Source organism: Bufo gargarizans, chromosome 6 (genome assembly GCF_014858855.1).
Source record: "Bufo gargarizans isolate SCDJY-AF-19 chromosome 6, ASM1485885v1, whole genome shotgun sequence".
Lineage (NCBI taxonomy): Eukaryota > Metazoa > Chordata > Amphibia > Anura > Bufonidae > Bufo > Bufo gargarizans.
Window position 1 is genome coordinate 266,516,713 of NC_058085.1, and position 20,448 is coordinate 266,537,160.

At 52.7% G+C, this 20,448-nt stretch overlaps 1 protein-coding gene across 1 annotated transcript; it reads left to right on the forward strand.

The window, feature by feature from the left end:
* The first annotated feature begins 1,178 nt into the window (after nucleotides 1-1,178).
* Nucleotides 1,179-19,757, forward strand: SLC2A4RG (SLC2A4 regulator). The gene is made up of 9 exons (XM_044297417.1): nucleotides 1,179-1,590; nucleotides 10,367-10,557; nucleotides 12,372-12,445; nucleotides 12,764-12,969; nucleotides 13,049-13,149; nucleotides 14,098-14,350; nucleotides 14,493-14,576; nucleotides 17,370-17,452; nucleotides 17,624-19,757. The coding sequence occupies exons 1-9, from the start codon at nucleotides 1,237-1,239 to the stop codon at nucleotides 17,733-17,735; spliced, it is 1,458 nt and encodes a 485-aa protein (XP_044153352.1). The 5' UTR covers nucleotides 1,179-1,236; the 3' UTR covers nucleotides 17,736-19,757.
* Nucleotides 19,758-20,448: the final 691 nt, after the last annotated feature.

A 20,448-nucleotide genomic window follows, 5' to 3' on the forward strand; every position in this document is an offset into this window, starting at 1 on the left:
GTAAGTCTGAACGGATCCGCTCGCCTCCGCACGGCCAGGCGGACAGCTGAACGCTGCAAGCAGCGTTCAGCTGTCCGCCTGGCCGTGCGGAGGCGAGCGGAGCGGAGGCTGAACCCCGCCAGACTGATGCAGTCTGAGCGGATCCGCTCCATTCAGACTGCATCAGGGCTGGACGGAGGCGTTCAGGTCCGCTCGTGAGCTCCTTCAAACGGAGCTCACGAACGGAAACCCGAACGCTAGTGTGAAAGTAGCCTAAATTGATTACTTGTTTTTTGCTAAGTGGGCGGTCCTAGAAAGAAGAGGACACACTATTAACCCATGATGTGCTGCCAAAGGAGGAAAGGGGAAACTGGAAGTACTCCAGCATATGGAGCGTTATTGGCAATGCTCCATGGGAAATGATTAGGCAAAGGGGTATCCCCCAAGAAAAAGAACCATCTCACCTATCGGAAGAGGCCCCTATGAGTCAAGATCTGACATACGTTTTTTTTTTACAGGTCTGTATGCAGAACCATTCACTTCAATGGGGCTTGAAAAAACGGAAACGTCACTGTGTGCATTCTGTGTCCGTATGTCCACGTCAGTTCCGCAAAAAAATTAAGATAAAGTAGAACATGTCCTATTCTAGGCATTGTTACAATGGAGCTGCAAAAAAATAAATAAAAAAACGGATGCATCACAGACATTGCACGGAAGTCATCCGTTTTTTTGTGGATCACTAAATATATACATTCGTGCGCATGATATCTGGCTTGGCTACATTCCCTTGTTAATCCCAAGGCTGGTTGGAGGGTCGGGATCTTGCCTCAGAGGGAGCCACTTCCCAGAGGTGGCGCTAGTGAGTTGGTTCTCTCTCTTGGGAGATACGTCTTTGCATAAACACGTGTAAATGAGGCTATTGTGTCTGGCTGTGAACAAGTTAAAGAGCAGATATCACGTATGCATCAAGCGATCAGAACACGCCCTCCAGTACAGCTCGCACAAGGGTTGTCACCAGCCGCGCACGTGTAGGCAGAGGACAGGACTGCCCCGGTAAGCGGCGGAGGCAGCACGCTCAGTCCTGTATCGACAGGTGACGGCGAGCTACAATGTCAACAACGAACACACAGACAAGCGGCCGGACCACGCCCCCCTCATACCACGAAAGAGTTAAGAATTCTCTGGGGGCGGGGTGCCCACCACGCCCCTATCCTCAGCACGTGACCCAGCCTGTCGAACAACAACAAGGAGCAACCAATGAGAGACCAAGGCCTGGCCACGTGCCAGAGAGTATGGTGGGCGTGGTCTTATTGGTGTCCTGCGGCAGCCAATAAAAGTAGTAAGATGAGTTCTGGAGGCGGAGGAAGGCGGGTCTGGTGGGGAAGGCGGCAGTGTGGGCGGGGTCCCGGTGCGCGCTCTCCGTTGGTCGGTTCTCTCTCCTGCTCCTCCCTCCTTCTCCTCGGGAAGATGGCGACGTTGAGCACCGGAGCCCTTGACAGAGCGGCCGGGAGCACCGGGGTTCAACTCCGCCTTCACCAACCAGCAACTTCTACCGCCCGTATTGATGAAAAGTCGCCGCAGAACCTAGGAGCCCGCGGGGAGAGAGCTGAGGTATGGGGGGAGGGGCAGAGCTGCTCCGCTACACAGCACACACCCCCTCCTCACACTGACACCCGCCAGCTACACCCCCTTTCCATGTTATAATGCACCCGGGGCTCATATCGTATCCCCCTGCTGACACCTAGGCGCTACACCACCCAGCTCCCCCCCCTCACACTGACACCCGGGAGATACACCCCCCCCCCCCTCCTCACACTGACACCCGGGAGATACACACCCCCTGCCCCCCCCCCCCCTCACACTGACACCCGGGAGATACACACCCCCTGCCCCCCCCCCCCCCCTCACACTGACACCCGGGAGATACACACCCCCTGCCCCCCCCCCCCCTCACACTGACACCCGGGAGATACACACCCCCTGCCCCCCCCCCCCCTCACACTGACACCCGGGAGATACACACCCCCTGCCCCCCCCCCCCCCCCTCACACTGACACCCGGGAGATACACACCCCCTGCCCCCCCCCCCCCCCTCACACTGACACCCGGGAGATACACACACCCTGCCCCCCCCTCACACTGACACCCGGGAGATACACACACCCTGCCCCCCCACTCACACTGACAGCTGGGAGGTACACACCCCCTGCCCCCCCCCCACACTGACACCCGGGAGATACACACCCCCTGCCCCTCCCCCCCCTCACACTGACACCCGGGAGGTACACACCCCCTGCCCCCCCTCACACTTACACCCGGGAGGTACACACCCCCTGCCCCCCCCCCTCCTCACACTGATACAGGGGAGATACACACCCCCTGACCCCCCCCCCCCCCTCCTCACACTGACACCCGGGAGGTACACAACCCCTGACCCCCCCCCTCACACTGACACCTGGGAGGTACACACCCCCTGCCCCCCCCTCACACTGACACCTGGGAGGTACACACCCCCTGCCCCCCCCTCACACTGACACCCGGGAGATACACACCCCCAGCTCCCCCCCTCACACTGACACCTGGGAGGTACACACCCCCAGCTCCCCCCCCTCACACTGACACCTGGGAGGTACACACCCCCAGCTCCCCCCTCACCCCCAGCTCCCCCCTCACACTGACACCCGGGAGGTACACACCCCCAGCTCCCCCCCTCACACTGACACCCGGGAGATACACCCCCCCCCCCCCACACTGACACCTGGGAGGTACACCCCCCCTGACCCCCCCCCCCCTCACACTGACACCTGGGAGGTACACCCCCCCTGACCCCCCCCCCCCCCCCCTCACAATGACACCCACCAGCTACACCCTCTTTCTATGTTATAATGCACCCGGGGCTAGTATCTTATTCCCCCTGCTGACACCTAGGCGCTACTCCCCCCCCCCCCCCTCACACTTACACCCGGGAGGTACACACACCCTGCCGCCCCCCCTCACACTTACACCCGGGAGGTACACACACCCTGCCGCCCCCCCTCACACTTACACCCGGGAGGTACACACCCCCTGCCGCCCCCCCACACTGATACCCGGGAGATACACAACCCCTGCCCCCCCCTCACACTGACACCTGGGAGGTACACACCCCCTGCCCCCCCTCACACTGACACCCGGGAGATACACACCCCCAGCGCTCCCTCCCCCCAACTCACACTGACACCGGGGAGATACACACACACACACACACACACACACACAGACACACACAGACACCCGGGAGTGTACCTCCCAGGTGAATCCCCCTCACACTGACAACTGGGACATACACACCCCCTGACCCCCCCCCCCCCCCCCCCTCACACTGACACCTGGGAGGTACACACCCCCAGCTTTCCCCCTCTCACTGATACCCGGGAGATACACACCCCCTGACCTCCCCTCACACTGACAACCGGGACATACACCTAGGAGATGCACCCCCCTCACTCTGGCACCTGGGAGATGCACCCCCTCACACTGGCACCCGGGAGATGCGCGCGCACACACACACACACACACACACACACCCTGACCCCCCCCCCCCTCACTGACACCCGGGAGGTACACACCCCCAGCTCCCCCCCTCACATTGACACCCGGGAGATGCACACCCTCTAACCCCCCCCCGCCCCTCACACTGACAACCGGGACATACACACCCCCAGCTTTCCCCCTCACACTGACACCCCCGGGAGATACACCCCCCTCACACTGACACCCGGGAGATACACACCCCCTGACACCCCCCCCCCCCCCTCACACTGACAGCCGGGACATACACACCCCCTGACCCCCCCCCCCCCCCTCACACTGACAGCCGGGACATACACACCCCCTGACCCCCCCCCCCCCCCCTCACACTGACAGCCGGGACATACACACCCCCTGACCCCCCCCCCCCCTCACACTGACAGCTGGGACATACACACCCCCTGACCCCCCCCCCCCCTCACACTGACAGCCGGGACATACACACCCCCTGACCCCCCCCCCCCCCTCACACTGACACCCGGGAGGTACACACCCCCAGCTCCCCCCCTCACACTGACACCCGGGAGGTACACCCCCCCCCAGCTCCCCCCCTCAAACTGACAACCGGGACGTACACCCGGGAGATATATATATATACACACACACACACACACACACACACACACACACACACACACACACACACACACACACACACACACACACACACCCTGACCCCCCCCCCCCCTCACACTGACACCCGGGAGGTACACACCGCCAGCTCCCCCCCTCACACTGACACCCGGGAGATACACATCCCCTAGACCCCCCCCTCACACTGACAACTGGGACATACACACACACACACACACCCAGCTCCCCCCCCCCCCCCTCACACTGACACCCGGAGAGGTACACCCCCCCAGCTCCCCCCCTCACACTGACACCCGGGAGGTACACTCCCCCCCCTCAAACTGACAACCGGGACGTACACACCCCCAGCTTTCCCCCTCACACTGACAACCGGGAGATACACACCCCCTGACCTCCCCTCACACTGACAACCGGGACATACACCCGAGAGATGCACCCCCCCTCACACTGGCACCTGGGAGATGCACACCCCCCCCCCCCCTCACACTGACACCCGGGTGATACACACCCCCAGCGCTACACACCCCCTGACCCCCCCCTCACACTGACAACTGGGACATACACACCCCCTGACCCCCCCCCTCACACTGACAACCGGGACATACACCCGGGAGATGCCCCACCCCTCACACTGGCACCCGGGAGATACACACACCCTGACACCCGGGAGATACGCACACACACACACACACACACACACACACACACACACACACACACACACACACACACACACACACACACACACACACACACACACCCCCCCCTCTCACACTGACACTGACACCCGGGAGATACACACACACACACACCCCTCCCCCTCCCCCTCCCTCTCCCTCACACTGACACCCGGGAGGTACACACCCCCAGCTTTCCCCCTTTTACTGATACCCGGGAGATACACACCCCCTGACCTCCCCTCACACTGACAACCGGGACATACACCTGGGAGATGCACCCCCCTCACACTGGCACCTGGGAGATGCACCCCCCCTCACACTGGCACCTGGGAGATGCACCCCCCCTCACACTGGCACCTGGGAGATGCACCCCCCCTCACACTGGCACCTGGGAGATGCACCCCCCTCACACTGGCACCCGGGAGATGCGCACGCACACACACACACACACCCTGACCCCCCCCCCCCCCCCCCCCTCACACTGACACCCGGGAGGTACACACCCCCAGCTCCCTCCCTCACATTGACACACGGGAGATGCACACCCTCTAACCCCCCCCCTCACACTGACAACCGGGACATACACACCCCAGCTTTCCCCCTCACACTGACACCCCCGGGAGATACACCCCCCTCACACTGACACCCGGGAGATACACACCCCCTGACCCCCCCCCCCTCACACTGACAGCCGGGACATACACACCCCCTGACCCCCCCCCCCCCCCCCCCCCTCACACTGACAACCGGGACATACACCCGAGAGATGCACCCCCCCTCACACTGGCACCTGGGAGATACACACACCCTGACACCCGGGAGATGCACACCCCCCCCCCCCCCCCCCCCTCACACTGACACCCGGGTGATACACACCCCCAGCGCTCCCTCCCCCCCACTCACACTGACACCGGGGAGATACGCACGCACGCACGCACACACTGACACCGGGAGATACACACCCCCTGACCCCCCCCCTCACACTGACAACTGGGACATACACACCCCCTGACCCCCCCCTCACACTGACAACCGGGACATACACCCGGGAGATGCCCCACCCCTCACACTGGCACCCGGGAGATACACACACCCTGACACCCGGGAGATACACACACACACACACACACACACACACACACCCCCCCCCCCCCTCTCACACTGACACTGACACCCGGGAGATACACACACACCCCTCCCCCTCCCTCTCCCTCACACTGACACCCGGGAGGTACACACCCCCAGCTTTCCCCCTTTTACTGATACCCGGGAGATACACACCCCCTGACCTCCCCTCACACTGACAACCGGGACATACACCTGGGAGATGCACCCCCCTCACACTGGCACCTGGGAGATGCACCCCCCCTCACACTGGCACCTGGGAGATGCACCCCCCCTCACACTGGCACCTGGGAGATGCACCCCCCACTCACACTGGCACCTGGGAGATGCACCCCCCACTCACACTGGCACCTGGGAGATGCACCCCCCCCTCACACTGGCACCCGGGAGATGCGCACGCGCACACACACACACACACACACACACCCTGACCCCCCCCCCCCCTCACACTGACACCCGGGAGGTACACACCCCCAGCTCCCCCCCTCACATTGACACCCGGGAGATGCACACCCTCTAACCCCCCCCCTCACACTGACAACCGGGACATACACACCCCCAGCTTTCCCCCTCACACTGACACCCCCGGGAGATACACCCCCCTCACACTGACACCCGGGAGATACACACCCCCTGACCCCCCCTCACACTGACAGCCGGGACATACACACCCCCTGACCCCCGCCCCCCCCCCCTCACACTGACAGCCGGGACATACACACCCCCCCCCCCTCACACTGACAGCCGGGACATACACACCCCCTGACCCCCGCCCCCCCCCCCCCCCCTCACACTGACAGCCGGGACATACACACCCCCTGACCCCCCCCCCCCCCCCCCTCACACTGACAGCCGGGACATACACACCTCCTGACCCCCCCCCCCCCCTCCCTCACACTGACAGCCGGGACATACACACCCCCTGACCCCCCCCCCCCCCCTCCCTCACACTGACAGCCGGGACATACACACCCCCTGACCCCCCCCCCCCCTCACACTGACAGCCGGGACATACACCCCCCCCCCCCCTCATACTGACAGCCGGGACATACACACCCCTCACACTGACACCCGGGAGATACACACCCCCTGACCCCCCCCCCCCCCCCCCTCACTCTGACAGCCGGGACATACACACCCCCTGACACCCCCCCCCCCCCTCACACTGACAGCCGGGACATACACACCCCCTGAAACCCCCCCCCCCCCCTCACACTGACAGCCGGGACATACACACCCCCTGACCCCCCCCCCCCCCCCCTCACACTGACAGCCGGGACATACACCCCCCCCCCCCCCTCATACTGACAGCCGGGACATACACACCCCTCACACTGACACCCAGGAGATACACACCCCCTGACCCCCCCCCCCCCCCTCACTCTGACAGCCGGGACATACACACCCCCTGACACCCCCCCCCCCCCCCCTCACACTGACAGCCGGGACATACACACCCCCTGACACCCCCCCCCCCCTCACACTGACAGCCGGGACATACACACCCCCTGACCCCCCCCCCCCCCCCCCCTCACACTGACAGCCGGGACATACACCCCCCCCCCCCCCTCACACTGACAGCCGGGACAATCCCCCCCCTCATACTGACAGCCGGGACATACACACACCCTGACACCCCCTCACACTGACAGCCGGGACATACACACCCCCTGACCCTCCCCCTCACACTGACAGCCGGGACATACACACACCCTGACCCCCCCCCCCCCCCCTCACACTGACAGCCGGGACATACACACCCCCTGACCCCCCCCCCCCCCCCCCTCACACTGACAGCCGGGACATACACACCCCCTGACACCCCCCCCCCCCCCCCCTCACACTGACAGCCGGGACATACACCCCCCCCCCCTCACACTGACAGCCGGGACAATCCCCCCCCTCATACTGACAGCCGGGACATACACACACCCTGACACCCCCCCCCCCCCCCACACTGACGCCCGGAAGATGCACAAACGCTGACCCCTCCCCCCCTCACACTGACACTCGGGAGATACACCCCCCCCTGACCCCCACCCCTCACACTGAAACCCTGGAGATGCTCCCCCCCCCCCCCCCCCCTGACACTGACAATCGGGACATACACAACCCCTGACCCAAACCCCCCCCCTCCCTCACACTGACACCCGGGACATACGCAACCAATTACACAGTGGGACCCCAGAGCTACAAGCTGCACCCCCAACACAGTGACACTTTGGTGCTACACCCCTAAGGGTGATACCTGGCAGCTGCTGCACCCACCTCAGAGGGACACTTGAAATAGCGACTACACCTCCTTCCATCACAGGGTCTTTCCTGCCCCAGAATCTCTTACTATATCCTCAGTTACTCCCAATTACACAGCCCCTCGAGTAATGGACTATCACTCCCAATGCTACACCCTCATCACCCGACATGTCTGATCATGTGGGGCACCATATTACGGGATTTCTTTAGTGTACACGGTTTTGTGGCAAAACATGCTGACAAGTTCTCTGGTCCCAGTGTGTGAAGGTCTAGATTGTAAGCTCCTGGGGACCGTGCCTGCTGTGGCTTCATATTCCAACTGTCACGGTCGACAGGATCAACAGCGCCGAGTCCAGGAGAAGAGCAGCCGCCCCTCGTCCTATGTCGTGTCCTGTATCCTCATGCAGTAGTTCCAGGGGTCTCCAGTGCTCTTCGTACAGGAACCCCAGCGCACTCCAGAGTCCATGAGATCCTTCAAGAGCCACTTGTAAACAAGTCCATGATGGCTATGTACCGAGCGCTGAACCGAACCCTCTACAGCCGCTGTCAGCTGCATCTGTCTTCACGTCTGAAGTGTAATCCTCGTATAATGGACAGATTAGAGAAATTTCTAATAGATTGTGGAGGTCTGCTGTCATGCAAAAGTTAAACATTTTGAGAAGTCATGTTTTTAGCAAAAAAAATTAGTTTTTTCCACAGTTTTTGTCACCTTAAAAAAAAAAATAAGTTGGGCGGGGCCTTTGTGGACCAACAGATTTACAATATCATTCACCAGCCGTTGCACAGACACGTAGCCATAGTTCACCCGATTAAAACTCTGTTTTTCTTTTGTTGATCCTAGGCTCCGTTTTCTTAATATGCAAATTAGGCTTTTGGTGCAATGGTGACGTTGCCGTTGCTCTTATTGCACCCAAGCTCCACTCTTTTCTGTGGCCTGGGCAGGGGCAAAGCATCGAGGACTGGCACTTGGAAGAAAGACAGTTTAGTTAGTGCACTCACACAGGCTGCGGGCTCTTCTGCTTGGGTCACGACCGGATCGGTACACATCTTTTCCTGTTCATGTGCGTAATAGTAAATGCAGCCGAACAGGACGAGAAAAAAGGGCATCCAGTCAGGAGCGAGCGGAAGCGCCCTCAGCCTGCGGAGCAACGTGCGGGTAAGTACGAACTAAACTATGTCTTGCACAGGTTAGAAGAAGGCACAGATTAACCCTGTTTAATAAACTCCCCGTTTTTGTTTAAATTCCTCAAATTTTTCAGACTCTCTGCTTGCAGTCAGTGAAGTGAAAAGATATGAAATACATATTACCTGCACTGATGCTGTGGTAACAGACTCTCAGCAGTCTGATGCATTAGGGCAGGGTTTTCAGGCTCCATTTTCAAACGAGGATGTTCTCATTCACTGCCAGCAAGCAGAGATGGGGAGGATTTGAATCACCAAGCACATAAGAAAGTTGTAGAACTCCACTTGCACATCGGTTGCTGAGTTCCAAAAACTTGTCCTCCCATCCAACTGTCCGTTCAGAGAAGTTACCTGGCAGTATGGCCCAGAAGCTGTGGACTCCTGCTGATTCTGTGTGTGGTCACCCAGGGTACGGTGACACATGTCGCCATGTAGCCGTATTCTTGATGCGCCGGCGATCATCCGAGCTAATTTTTCAGCTGATCAGATCATGAAATTGCGCACTGGTCGGCGGCATATCTTCCCAGAGGACGTGTTGCCAACATAATAAAAACCTGCTTTGTTCAACCCCCATGCCCTTTCCTTCAGCCAGTGTAAAGGCCTTTTAAATGTGTGCCAGTCGTCTGGTTCTAAATGGTGATGGGCGTATTATGACCCTGAGTTGGGTTGTGTGAACAGACCCTAACGATCTAAACAGTAGAGTGGATTATTATTTCTGCCCCTCTATTTACTAACCACCACCCGTCATAACCTGCTTTGGTCACCAGAGGGCAGCAGAGCAGTATGACAGTGGTTGAAACCTATAAACCTATAAAGTTTCATTATCTTCCTGTCATTTTCTATTATAACATTGCATATGACACAGTATGGGGCATCTGGTGGGTACTCCACCTTCTCTGAGTGCTTGGCACCCCCAGACTGAGCTTGTAATGTTGCACCCCTGAGTCTGGTACATGACCCTTTTTCCAATCTCTTATCTTCAGGTCTCTCTGTTCTTCAGCAACGCCAGAACATCATTTCACATTGGCAAGATGCTGGACGTACAGCCCGGGCAGTATCAGGACAGTTTCTATGGAGCCCTGCAGCACCCAAGAGCGGCAATGTCAAGCTGTCAGCCTGTGCAAAGCCGAACCCATCCAGTGCTGTCCACTGTTATTCCCGTCCCCAAACACAGGTCAGGAATGGGACACCACTACATTGTACTCTTTTCCTTTATCCCTCTAATGCCTCATGTATTTTGAATGTTAAAGGGGTTGTTGGAGATTTTAATGTTGATTTTCTGTCCTCGTTATCAGATCGGTGGGGGTCCAAGACTCCGCACCCAGATGTTTCTTTGTGCCTCCGGTGCTGTATCTACACAGCTGGTAACTGCCGCACTGCACCCAGTGCGCAGCTCTGTCCTCTAGTTTCTGCGCTGCAGCTACAACGAAACAGCTCATCAGAGTGGAGGCTTGTACCCCCTCCAATCGGATGTTGGTGGCCTATCCTGAGGCTAGGCCATCAGTGTCAAAATCCTGGACAATCCCTTTAAGCATTTTTTTTCATTGTCGTGTATATCCCTTTTTCTAATCTGTTTTTATTTTCTGATGAACATGATTATGCGGCGGCCATCTTGCCTCTTCTAAACAGCATTAAGTAAATTGCTTTACAGCAGCCCAGTGGGCCATAGACACAATGGTTAGGAGGAGGCCTTAGTGAATTCTGTGGGAGAGTTTTCTAGGCAGCTCTGTGATCTGTGCAGAGGTCATTGTACAAGGAAATAATAGATGAGCTCTGACAATCGTCTATGGTGAATGATGGATCCTGTGTTATCTATACATATAGGTGATATCATTGCAGGCAGGATTACAATGACAGATAAGCAGGTAACTGCAGTAAAGTGATCTGTACAGACTAAGAAGTGACACCTATTATTAGGCTCAGTGACCAGGGCGGAAACTGCCAGATTTTATGGTTTTTGTTTAAATTTATATATTAACATGGAAATTGAAAAAATAAATAAATAGTGATGAGCGAAGCGAGCTTCTGATGTTAGAGCCGAAGTCGCTTCGTTCAAAGCTTCGGATTAATACTGTATGGAGGTTCGTCTCTGTACACTATTAAACTGTATGGGCTCCGATGAGCCGAAGTAAGTTATTCGCAAAGTCGCTTGTGACTTAGTTGACTTACTTTCACATTTGATTTTATGGAAACCACTTGAAAGTTTTTTTTATGGCATTAGGGACATCATATTAAAATTTGATGCAAAGGTTTACGGTAGTTACTCTTTAAGCCTTTAGTGTTTACCGCAGGCCCCGAGGGACCATAAAGGTATCTGCAGCCAGGGACTGGCCATGGACCCGATAGGAGGGGCTGACCCGAGCCCTCCTCATGGCCGCCAGCCAGCTAGATAACAGCCTGATGCTCTCAGCATTAATTAATGCTAGAAATATCTGGTTCTTATGGACTGGCTGGCGCCAGAAGTTGCCTTCCTGAATTCAGCATCCTCAGGATTGCGATACAGTCGAATGCTGCTGCAGGGCGGCAGTGTTTTGTACTCTGGTATTTGGTTCTGCTGGGCTGGTATTTTGTTGCTGGCCCCTACTTCTGTTGCCCCCTGCCTTCTGTCAGTTTGGACCCACCTACAACATGAGGCTATTTTTTGTTTGTTTTCCAGGGCCACTTTAAGTTCCCAGTCTGCTCCAGCATATCTGGCCGAAATCCACGCCGGTGCAGAAATGCTGCAACATAAATTGACATGCGCCAGATATAAAATCCGCACCGCATGTTAAGTGATGGGCGTGTTTTCAAGTAGAAAATGTCTGCAGCGTGCGGATGAGATTTTACAAAATGTTATCCACTTTGCTACTGCTGTAAAACGCTGCAAATCCACATGCATTTCCACTGCAGAGAATCCCCCAGCGCTTATGCCACATGTGGCTGTACCATAAATGTCACCAGTGAGATGAAAAATTGATTGTTGATCACACATTGGTGTCTTCTCTCCAGGCTCGACGAGGCAATAGCAGCGGCCGCTCTGACCAGCTTGTCCTCGGGACCTTTGGTATTGGGAGCAGGAAAAGGTATCTGTATACAGTTCATGTAAAAATGACCAAAAGTGAGCAGTAGATTGTGTTTAACTGCATGGCTGATGCAGAGCAGACATAGGGGAGATTTATTAAAACTGGTGAAAAGGAACACTTCTGGCTTAATTACCCATAGCAGCTAATCAGATTCCACCTAACATTTTCCAAAGGGGCTCTGAAAAATTTAAGGTAGAATTTGATTGGTTGCAATGGGCAACTAAGCCAGTTTTCTTTTACACCAGTTTTGCAAAATCTCCCCCTTTTATGTGCTAAAAATGTCTTATTAGTGACCGGTGCGTCCTGGTGTGTTCACAGGATGTCTCAGTGAATCGTGCCCTGAGAATTCCATCATTTCATCAAGCTCAAGCGGGTCTAACAGCTGTGAGCTCTACACGTCCATCCCCTCCACGCCGTCTCCTCCCCTGCAGTCTGCCCCCTGCTTGGCATATGCCGACGCTGGCCTAGAGGACTCTGACACCACTCACTTCCTGTTTGGTGAACCTGTTCCCCGGAAGAGGAAGGTGGGGGCGCTTACATTTCCCTCCCTCCCCTTTGTTGATTTGTATTGATGGATTGATGTAGACCATTGTATTCCTACAGAACTCGGGGCGACTAATGTTCCGCTGCCTGTGGAAGAACTGCGGGAAAGTCCTCAGCACGTCTGCCGCAATACAGAAGCATATCCGTACAGCACATTTGGGGTGAGTGTGACATTGAGGGTGCAGTGTAATGTTAGGTCCTCGTAGAAGTATGAGCACTTTTTTATTTTTTTTGTGTTTATCATTTTGTGTAAATTACTTGTTTTCTTTTATTTTTTGGGTGAGCTTGATTACAGCAGTACTACTGTGTCATCGCACGGGTTTACAGACTAAGCTCACCCCTCTGTAGAGCCATATAGGTACTGCAGTCAGCATTGACTGCTGCGTCGGAGGGATTAAATAACCAGGGTCAGTGTTGGTCGCTGTAGCAGGGCATCAGCTGTACGTTACAGCTGATAGCCGCCTCAGATGATGCAGACACAGCTTATGGCAAAGTGATGCAGGAAGGCGTTAAATACAGTGCCTTGCAAAAATATTCAACCTTCCTAAAATACATTTGTTTGGGTTACTACTAAACATTACGCAGTCTGTATAAGCCTGTATGTTCCTAAAGTATTTTTTCAAACTCAATCTGTTATTTGTTCCAATTTTTTTTTGTAAAATAAAATTAAAAGCTGTAAAATGCTTATGGAAGTATTCAACCCCTTTATTGTGGAAGCTCCAACTGTGTCATTTGTACTCTGGGATTTTTATATTGATGACCTATCCTTAGAGTAGGTCATCAAAATCAGATCGGCGGGGGTCCAACTCCCGATCAACTGTTCCGCTCCAGCGCAGGAACTACACAGCGCAGTGTACTGTGTAGTGGATGGACCAGGTTACAGCAGCGCTTGCTTGAGCTTGCTTGTGGTGCTACCGCAGAGCAGTTGATTGGCCGGGGTTCTGGGAGTCAGACCTTAGCCATTCTTATATTGAGAAACTATCCTAAGGGTAGACCATCAATATAAAAATTCTGTCAGTGCCCTTTAAAGAGGGTTGAATACTTCTGCAAATTACGTACATACATTACATAACCTACCGGTCTACTCACCTCTAGTTTATGTACTGCAGACCCTGTGCAGGACCAGAGCACAATGACGGTGAAGAAGATTTCTACTACACAGAAATGGATGTGAATGTGGACACACTGACAGATGGGCTGTCCAGCCTGACTCCCACCTCTCCTACCACCACTGGACCCCCTCCGTTCATTTGTGCGGGATCCCTTGGAGCAGCCAATAGCACAGAGCTGCCTCTGGTATCCCCTCTCAGCTTGTCGGCTCCCAGCACTCTCTGCCACGTGCACACCGACCACGCTTATCAAGTGAGTACATCTGTCTATCGCTGTAATGATCAATGACATCTGCCAGAAGTAGCGGTATAAAGGAAACTGACTTATGGCACATACGTTGCATGTAGTATCAATAGATGACAGATAAACAACTCGTCACTTTCCATGTCCACAGGCTCCTTCTCCCATCAGCGTGTCCATCGCATCTAAGGTCGGCTTCTGGCAGTCTCCTCCGCCCCTGCTTATCAAAGCTCCCCCAGTAAGTACCATCCCGTCCTTGACTTTTAAAGGGGTTCTCCCGGAGTTAAACGCATGGATTGCTGTTCCTTAATGAACCCTCCAAGCAAAACTTATCCACCCATTGCAGGTCCTGAAGAGGTGGAGCATGACACAGTATTCACTTATGTTCTGTAAGAACCTGGGTCATGATTCGGTCTCTCAGGACTTGCAGTTGACAGAACAGTGTACCCGTTTTGTATGGAGAGTCCCTTTAAAGGCGGACGACTCTGCATCTACGTAAGTCACTGGGGCAAATATACTAAGACTGGTGTTACATACACCAGTGTTAGTATAAAATTCAATGGTATAAAATGTGGGAAATTTATTAGGAGGCACAAAAAGTTATCAGTCGTCTGATAACAGTGTGTGAACCAGAAATTCAAGAACTGGCTTAATTTTGCACCGTTTCTGGTGTAAATTATAGTAAATGCGGTGGGCCCTAAACCTCTCCCATTTTCTCTTGCCTGTTTTCAGAAGTGGCAAGAACAGTGAAAGGTTGCCATTAGTGTTAAGTGAAGCGAGCTTCGGATGCTTCATCTGAAGTCGCTTTGTTCAAAACTTCGGAATAATACTCCGTATTAGTATTAGAATGTATGGGCTCCGATGAGCCGAAGTTATTCGCGAAGTCGCACGTGACTTAGTTGAATAACTTCACTAGTTGATTTTTAAAGTGGAACACCACTTTAACCCCTTAAGGACCCATGACGTAGCTGTACGTCATGGGTCCGATCCCTAAACATGGCGCCCGCCCGCGTATGCAGCGGGTGCCTTAGCCGCGGGGTCTCTGCTATTTTGAATAGCAGAGACCAGCGGCACATGTATGCGGTCAGCCATAAGGCTGATCGCATACATCTTACCTTTCAGATGCCGTGGTCAAATGTGACCACGGCATCTGCGCAGACCGGAAGTAGCGCGCTTCCGCTCCGGTAACAGCCTTTCCCGGCTGAGATCGGGGGACCTGTTACCTCAATCTAATTGACCGAAGCCTCAAGCCGGCTTCAAAGTCAATTAGATGTATATATCAATACAGGCCACTGGGTGGCAGCCTTGTATTGATATAGTGCAAATTAAGTCTTCAATGATGGCTATTTAGCCATCACTGAATACTATGAGCAGTCGAACGATTGCCAGTTATTGTCACCCAAGGTGAATTAAAGTTAAAAAAAAAGTTTTTACAAATATAAAAAAATAATTAGAAAACCTAAAAGTTCAAATCACCCCCCCCCCCCTTTCCTTAAAATAAAACTAAACAAAAATTAACATCATGGGCATATGCCCATACTATTACAATATCAATGGCATACGGCAAATGACGTAGTGGGAAAAAAAATAAAAACTTTAAATTTTTTAATATAAAGTGATCAAAAAGTTGCACACACTTAAAATTGGTATCACTGAACAGAACAGATCATCCCACAAAAAATGAGCCCTCACACAGCCCCGTACACATTGCTACAAAAAAATGATAGGGTTCAGAATATGGTTATGAAAAAAAATATTTTTTTCCCTCAAAGGTTTTAATTATTTTTTCAGTATTAAAACGCAAGAAAAATTATACAAGTGTGGTATCGTTGGAACCGTACTGACCTGGAGAATGAAGATAACAGGTCAATTTTACCGCATAGTGTACAGTATAAAAATAAAAAAAACTTTATCAGAATAGCGTTTTTTCCCAATTTTACCCCATTTGGAATTTGTTTCCCGCTCCCTACTACATGGTATGCAACCGTTAATTGTGCCATTAGAAAGTACAACTTGTCCCACAAAAAAGACCTCATAAGGCTATGTGAATGGAAAAATAAAAAAGTTAGGACCATGGGAAGGCGGGGAGTGAAAAACGAAAACGCAAAAATGGAAAATCTCAGGGTCCTTAAGGGGTTAAAACTTAAAACCGAAACTCTGCTTCGGTTCATAGGTACTAGTTGGAACTGAAGCCGAGTTCGGTTTCAAGTTTTAAAGTGGTTTTACACTTTAAAAATCAACTACTGAAGTTATTCAGCGAAGTCACACATGACTTCAAATAACGCAAATAACTAATTTTGGCTCATTGGAGCCCATACATTCTATTACTGTATGGAGACGGATCTCCGTACAGTATTATTCCGAAGTTTTGAACAAAGTGACTTCGGATGAAGCTTTCAAAGCTCTCTTCACTCAACAATAGTTGTCATAATTTGCAACTTTTTTAATGCCGAGAAATTGACTTGAAGCACATTGGGGGTCATTTACTAAGCTGAAATATGCCTAAATTAGGCGTATTTTAGGTGCAGGTGGTGCAGCTAGTTGTGCCTGTATCTGTTACTTGGCCCCGCTCACGCCAGATTTAACATTGTGGAAGGAGATTGGCCGGCAGGTCTCATTTACCATTTTATACGCTTGTTTTAGACACGCTCAGAAGCTGTCTTACATCTAGAACTGGCGCTGGATGCGCCAACGTTATGGAGAGGCTGCTGCCTCTTCATCACTTCGGAGGATCCTCCGCCAGATATGGGGCTTTATTAAGACTGGTGTCTAAAACTCTGGTCTTAATAAATGTGCTCCATTGTTTTCAGATATGTGCATGCATGCTCCCTGCTAGTACTATGTACCTAGTGCTGCTGTGTGGGGCGATCACTGCACACAGCCATCAGCAGTGTCCGTCATCACTTTCACAAAATACTGTGTGCAGTGATCTCCCGGTACAGTGGCAGTAAAGGCTTAGCAGCAGGATGTAGAGAGACCTAAAGGATCCCCGTAGCTTTTAATTACGCTGAGTGTGATTTTCCTGCTGTAGGTTCGCCCCACACTGAATATAAGTGAGAAAAGGCCGCAGATCCTGACCGCTCCTCCAAATTCAAAGCAAGCGCCCGGGACTCGGTGAGCAGAGTCTCCTCAGTCTGTGTCTCTGTAATGTGCATATTGGTGTGCCTGGGACAGGGGCTAATAATTATGTCATGTGACCTGTCATTAAAAATCACGCTTTAAGTGTTCAGCAGGTATCAGAGGTCCACCTCTGATCCAGGCCACGTCTTCTTTACCTTTTCCCAGGAAGCCCCGCGGGGAAGCCAAGAAATGCCGAAAGGTATACGGGATGGAACGTAAAGACATGTGGTGCACAGCCTGCCGCTGGAAGAAGGCCTGTCAGAGGTTCATAGACTGAGTGCTGCAGCCGTTCAACCTCAAATGCCCCTAGGGGGCGCAACTGAGCTTTTATTTCATTTTTATTCCCCCCCTAAAACTCAAGTTTTATTCCCAGCCTTTTGTGAACGAGCCCGATGATTCAGGACTATTGTTATACATCCAATATTTTTATACATGGATTGCATTTCTTTTGTATGGTCTGGAGCTGCCCCCTTGTGGGCTGGACCCTACCTAGATGGCCATGAGGAGATTCTTCTCAGGTAACGCTCTGCCAATTTCGGAGATTCCTTTTCGTGGACTGCGAGGGAGAGAAGACCAGATTTATTTTTGATATTGTGAGATAAAAGGAGCCGGGTTATTTGGGTGCTGGAGAGGGGTTGATGTGTTTTTTTGTTTTTTCTTTGTTTTCCCCCACTTCCTTAGGGTGGTCTTACGTAAATTCTTGCTGCACTATGCTTTGCACTTTTGAAGGCACTGTGGACATGGGGGAATAGCAGATTTATGGCTCTTAAACTTAGAGGTAGGGGAGAAATACTGGATTTGAAGGGGGAACTCAGCTAGACCCCAAAAACTTTTATGATCACCTTTCACTGACAAAATGGAATATCTGAAAAATCGCTTCTTAATTATTTGGTTCTGCCCACAAAATGGTTGCCCCCACTATACTTTTGCTTCTTCTTAAGAAGAAGCGTTAGACATTTCCATTTATGAGTTATAATCTCTTTTGCAGCCAGTTGTTAATAGGATTGTATGTAATGCAATCATCCTGCACACTGGATTAAAGGGGTGACCCAACTCGGAAAGATGGGTCTGCTTTTATTTCAGATGCAGTCCCTCTATTGCGTACAGCTTGTGGGTGGTATTGCCGCTGATCCCCCATTCACTTAAAAGAAGAGGAGCAGTGGCTGCAGTACCAGGCACAACCAGTGGGTGAGAGTGGCACTTTTCTGTAATAAAAGCGGCCCTTTTTATCAGTCCTGGACAGCAAAGATGACAGCTGTCTCTTCTCCAGGGACTGCAAGCTAAAGTCCTCCTCTGCGTCCACTCCCAGCAGTGTTCATACGTGTCCATTCCACGTATGCACTGAGCTGTTCTCTGCTGTGAGAAGTTTCTTATTTAGTTTTATTGAATTGAACATGTTTTTAATGTCTCCCTATAATACATGTATAATGTATAGGTGGCTGGAATATTTCTCCCCTACCTTTAGAGGAATGCCCAGTGCAGTATAAGGGTCCATTCACACGTCCGCAAAAATGGGGCAGCCGCATCCGCACTTCCGTTCCGCAGCCCCGCAAAAAAATAGAACACGTCCTATTGTTGCCCGCAGCGACAAGAATAGGCATTTCTATCATAGTGCAGTCCGCTAAAAATGCGGAACACGCATGGCCGGTGTCTGTGTTTTGCGGATTCGTAATTTTCAGACCGCAAAACAGTTGCGGACATGTGAATGGGCCCGAATAGTGTCATACATTTCACTGCCCCCTGCTGTACCATCTTAGGAATTGCAAGGGGTATGGAGTATTGTGCCAGGGCCGAAATTCCCCTGATCCTAGGAATACGAAGCACAAGGGACGAGGATCATTTTAAATGTCAGCACATTTGTAACATGCACATCTTGATACTGAGGTCTATAGGGAAATCTGTGTGAGGCAGCTGTCCATAGGTCCAAAATTCTGTGCTGATCAACTTTTGAAATTGAGCCACCATTAGGGGTGAAGTTGCTGAAGAAGAAATTTTTATTGACTGTATTGAGCGAGCTTCCCCATCCCGAGTGGGGACTATAGGCTGGCAGAATTGTATTTAACTCCATGGCTGTGTTAAAGGGGTTGTGCAGCCTGTTTGTACTGATGACCTATCCTCAGGATAGGTTATCAATATCTGATCGGTAGAGGGGGTCCAACAGCCAGCACCCGTGCCGATCAGCTGTTTTAAGAGGAGGCACTCCATGCGAGCGTTGCTTCCTCTTCATTACACTACACGTCGTCTCCCCTGTAACGGTGGTGTATTGGTACTTGCAGTTAAACTGCACTTCCGAGACAACGGGCAGTGTAATGAAGGAGAAGCTGCGCTCGCATGGAGCGCCTTCTCTTCAAACAGCTGATCGACGGGGGTGTCGGACCACCAATCAGATACTGATGACCTATCCTGAGGATAAGTCATTAATACAAACAGGCTCCACAATGCCTTTAAAGGGGTTGCCAGGATTTTCCTTTTTTTTTTTATTTGCATACAAGCTGAGAATGGAATAAAATAAATAACCTGTTTACCCGTTCAGTCCAGCACTGTCACGTCGGTGGTCTCTGCTGATCCTGTAGCCAAGATGTCATGTGCATCATTCTACATTTTACTAAGTGCCAGCTGCCTCCGGTGTCTCCATTTTCCAGTACCTACAGTGTTTACATCCGGTGCAGCCTGGGCAATGACTGGCTGCAGCGGTGACGTGATGGTTATGACCATGCTGCACCAGATGTAAATGGTGCAGAGTCCGGAAGATGGAGACACTGGAGGCAGCTTGGAGGACCAGAGTGGGGGAAAGCAGGTAAGTATGAAGCTTTAGATCAATGGGGCGGCTGCTGGCACTTGTTAAAATGTAATTACCAGAGAACCCCTTCAATGTTTTTTTTATTTTATACTATTCCCTGCTTGTATGCCAATCTGTCGCACAGTTCTTATTGGTAACCCCAAAGTAAGCATTGTCTGTAGTCATGGCAACAGATCATCATGTACTGGTT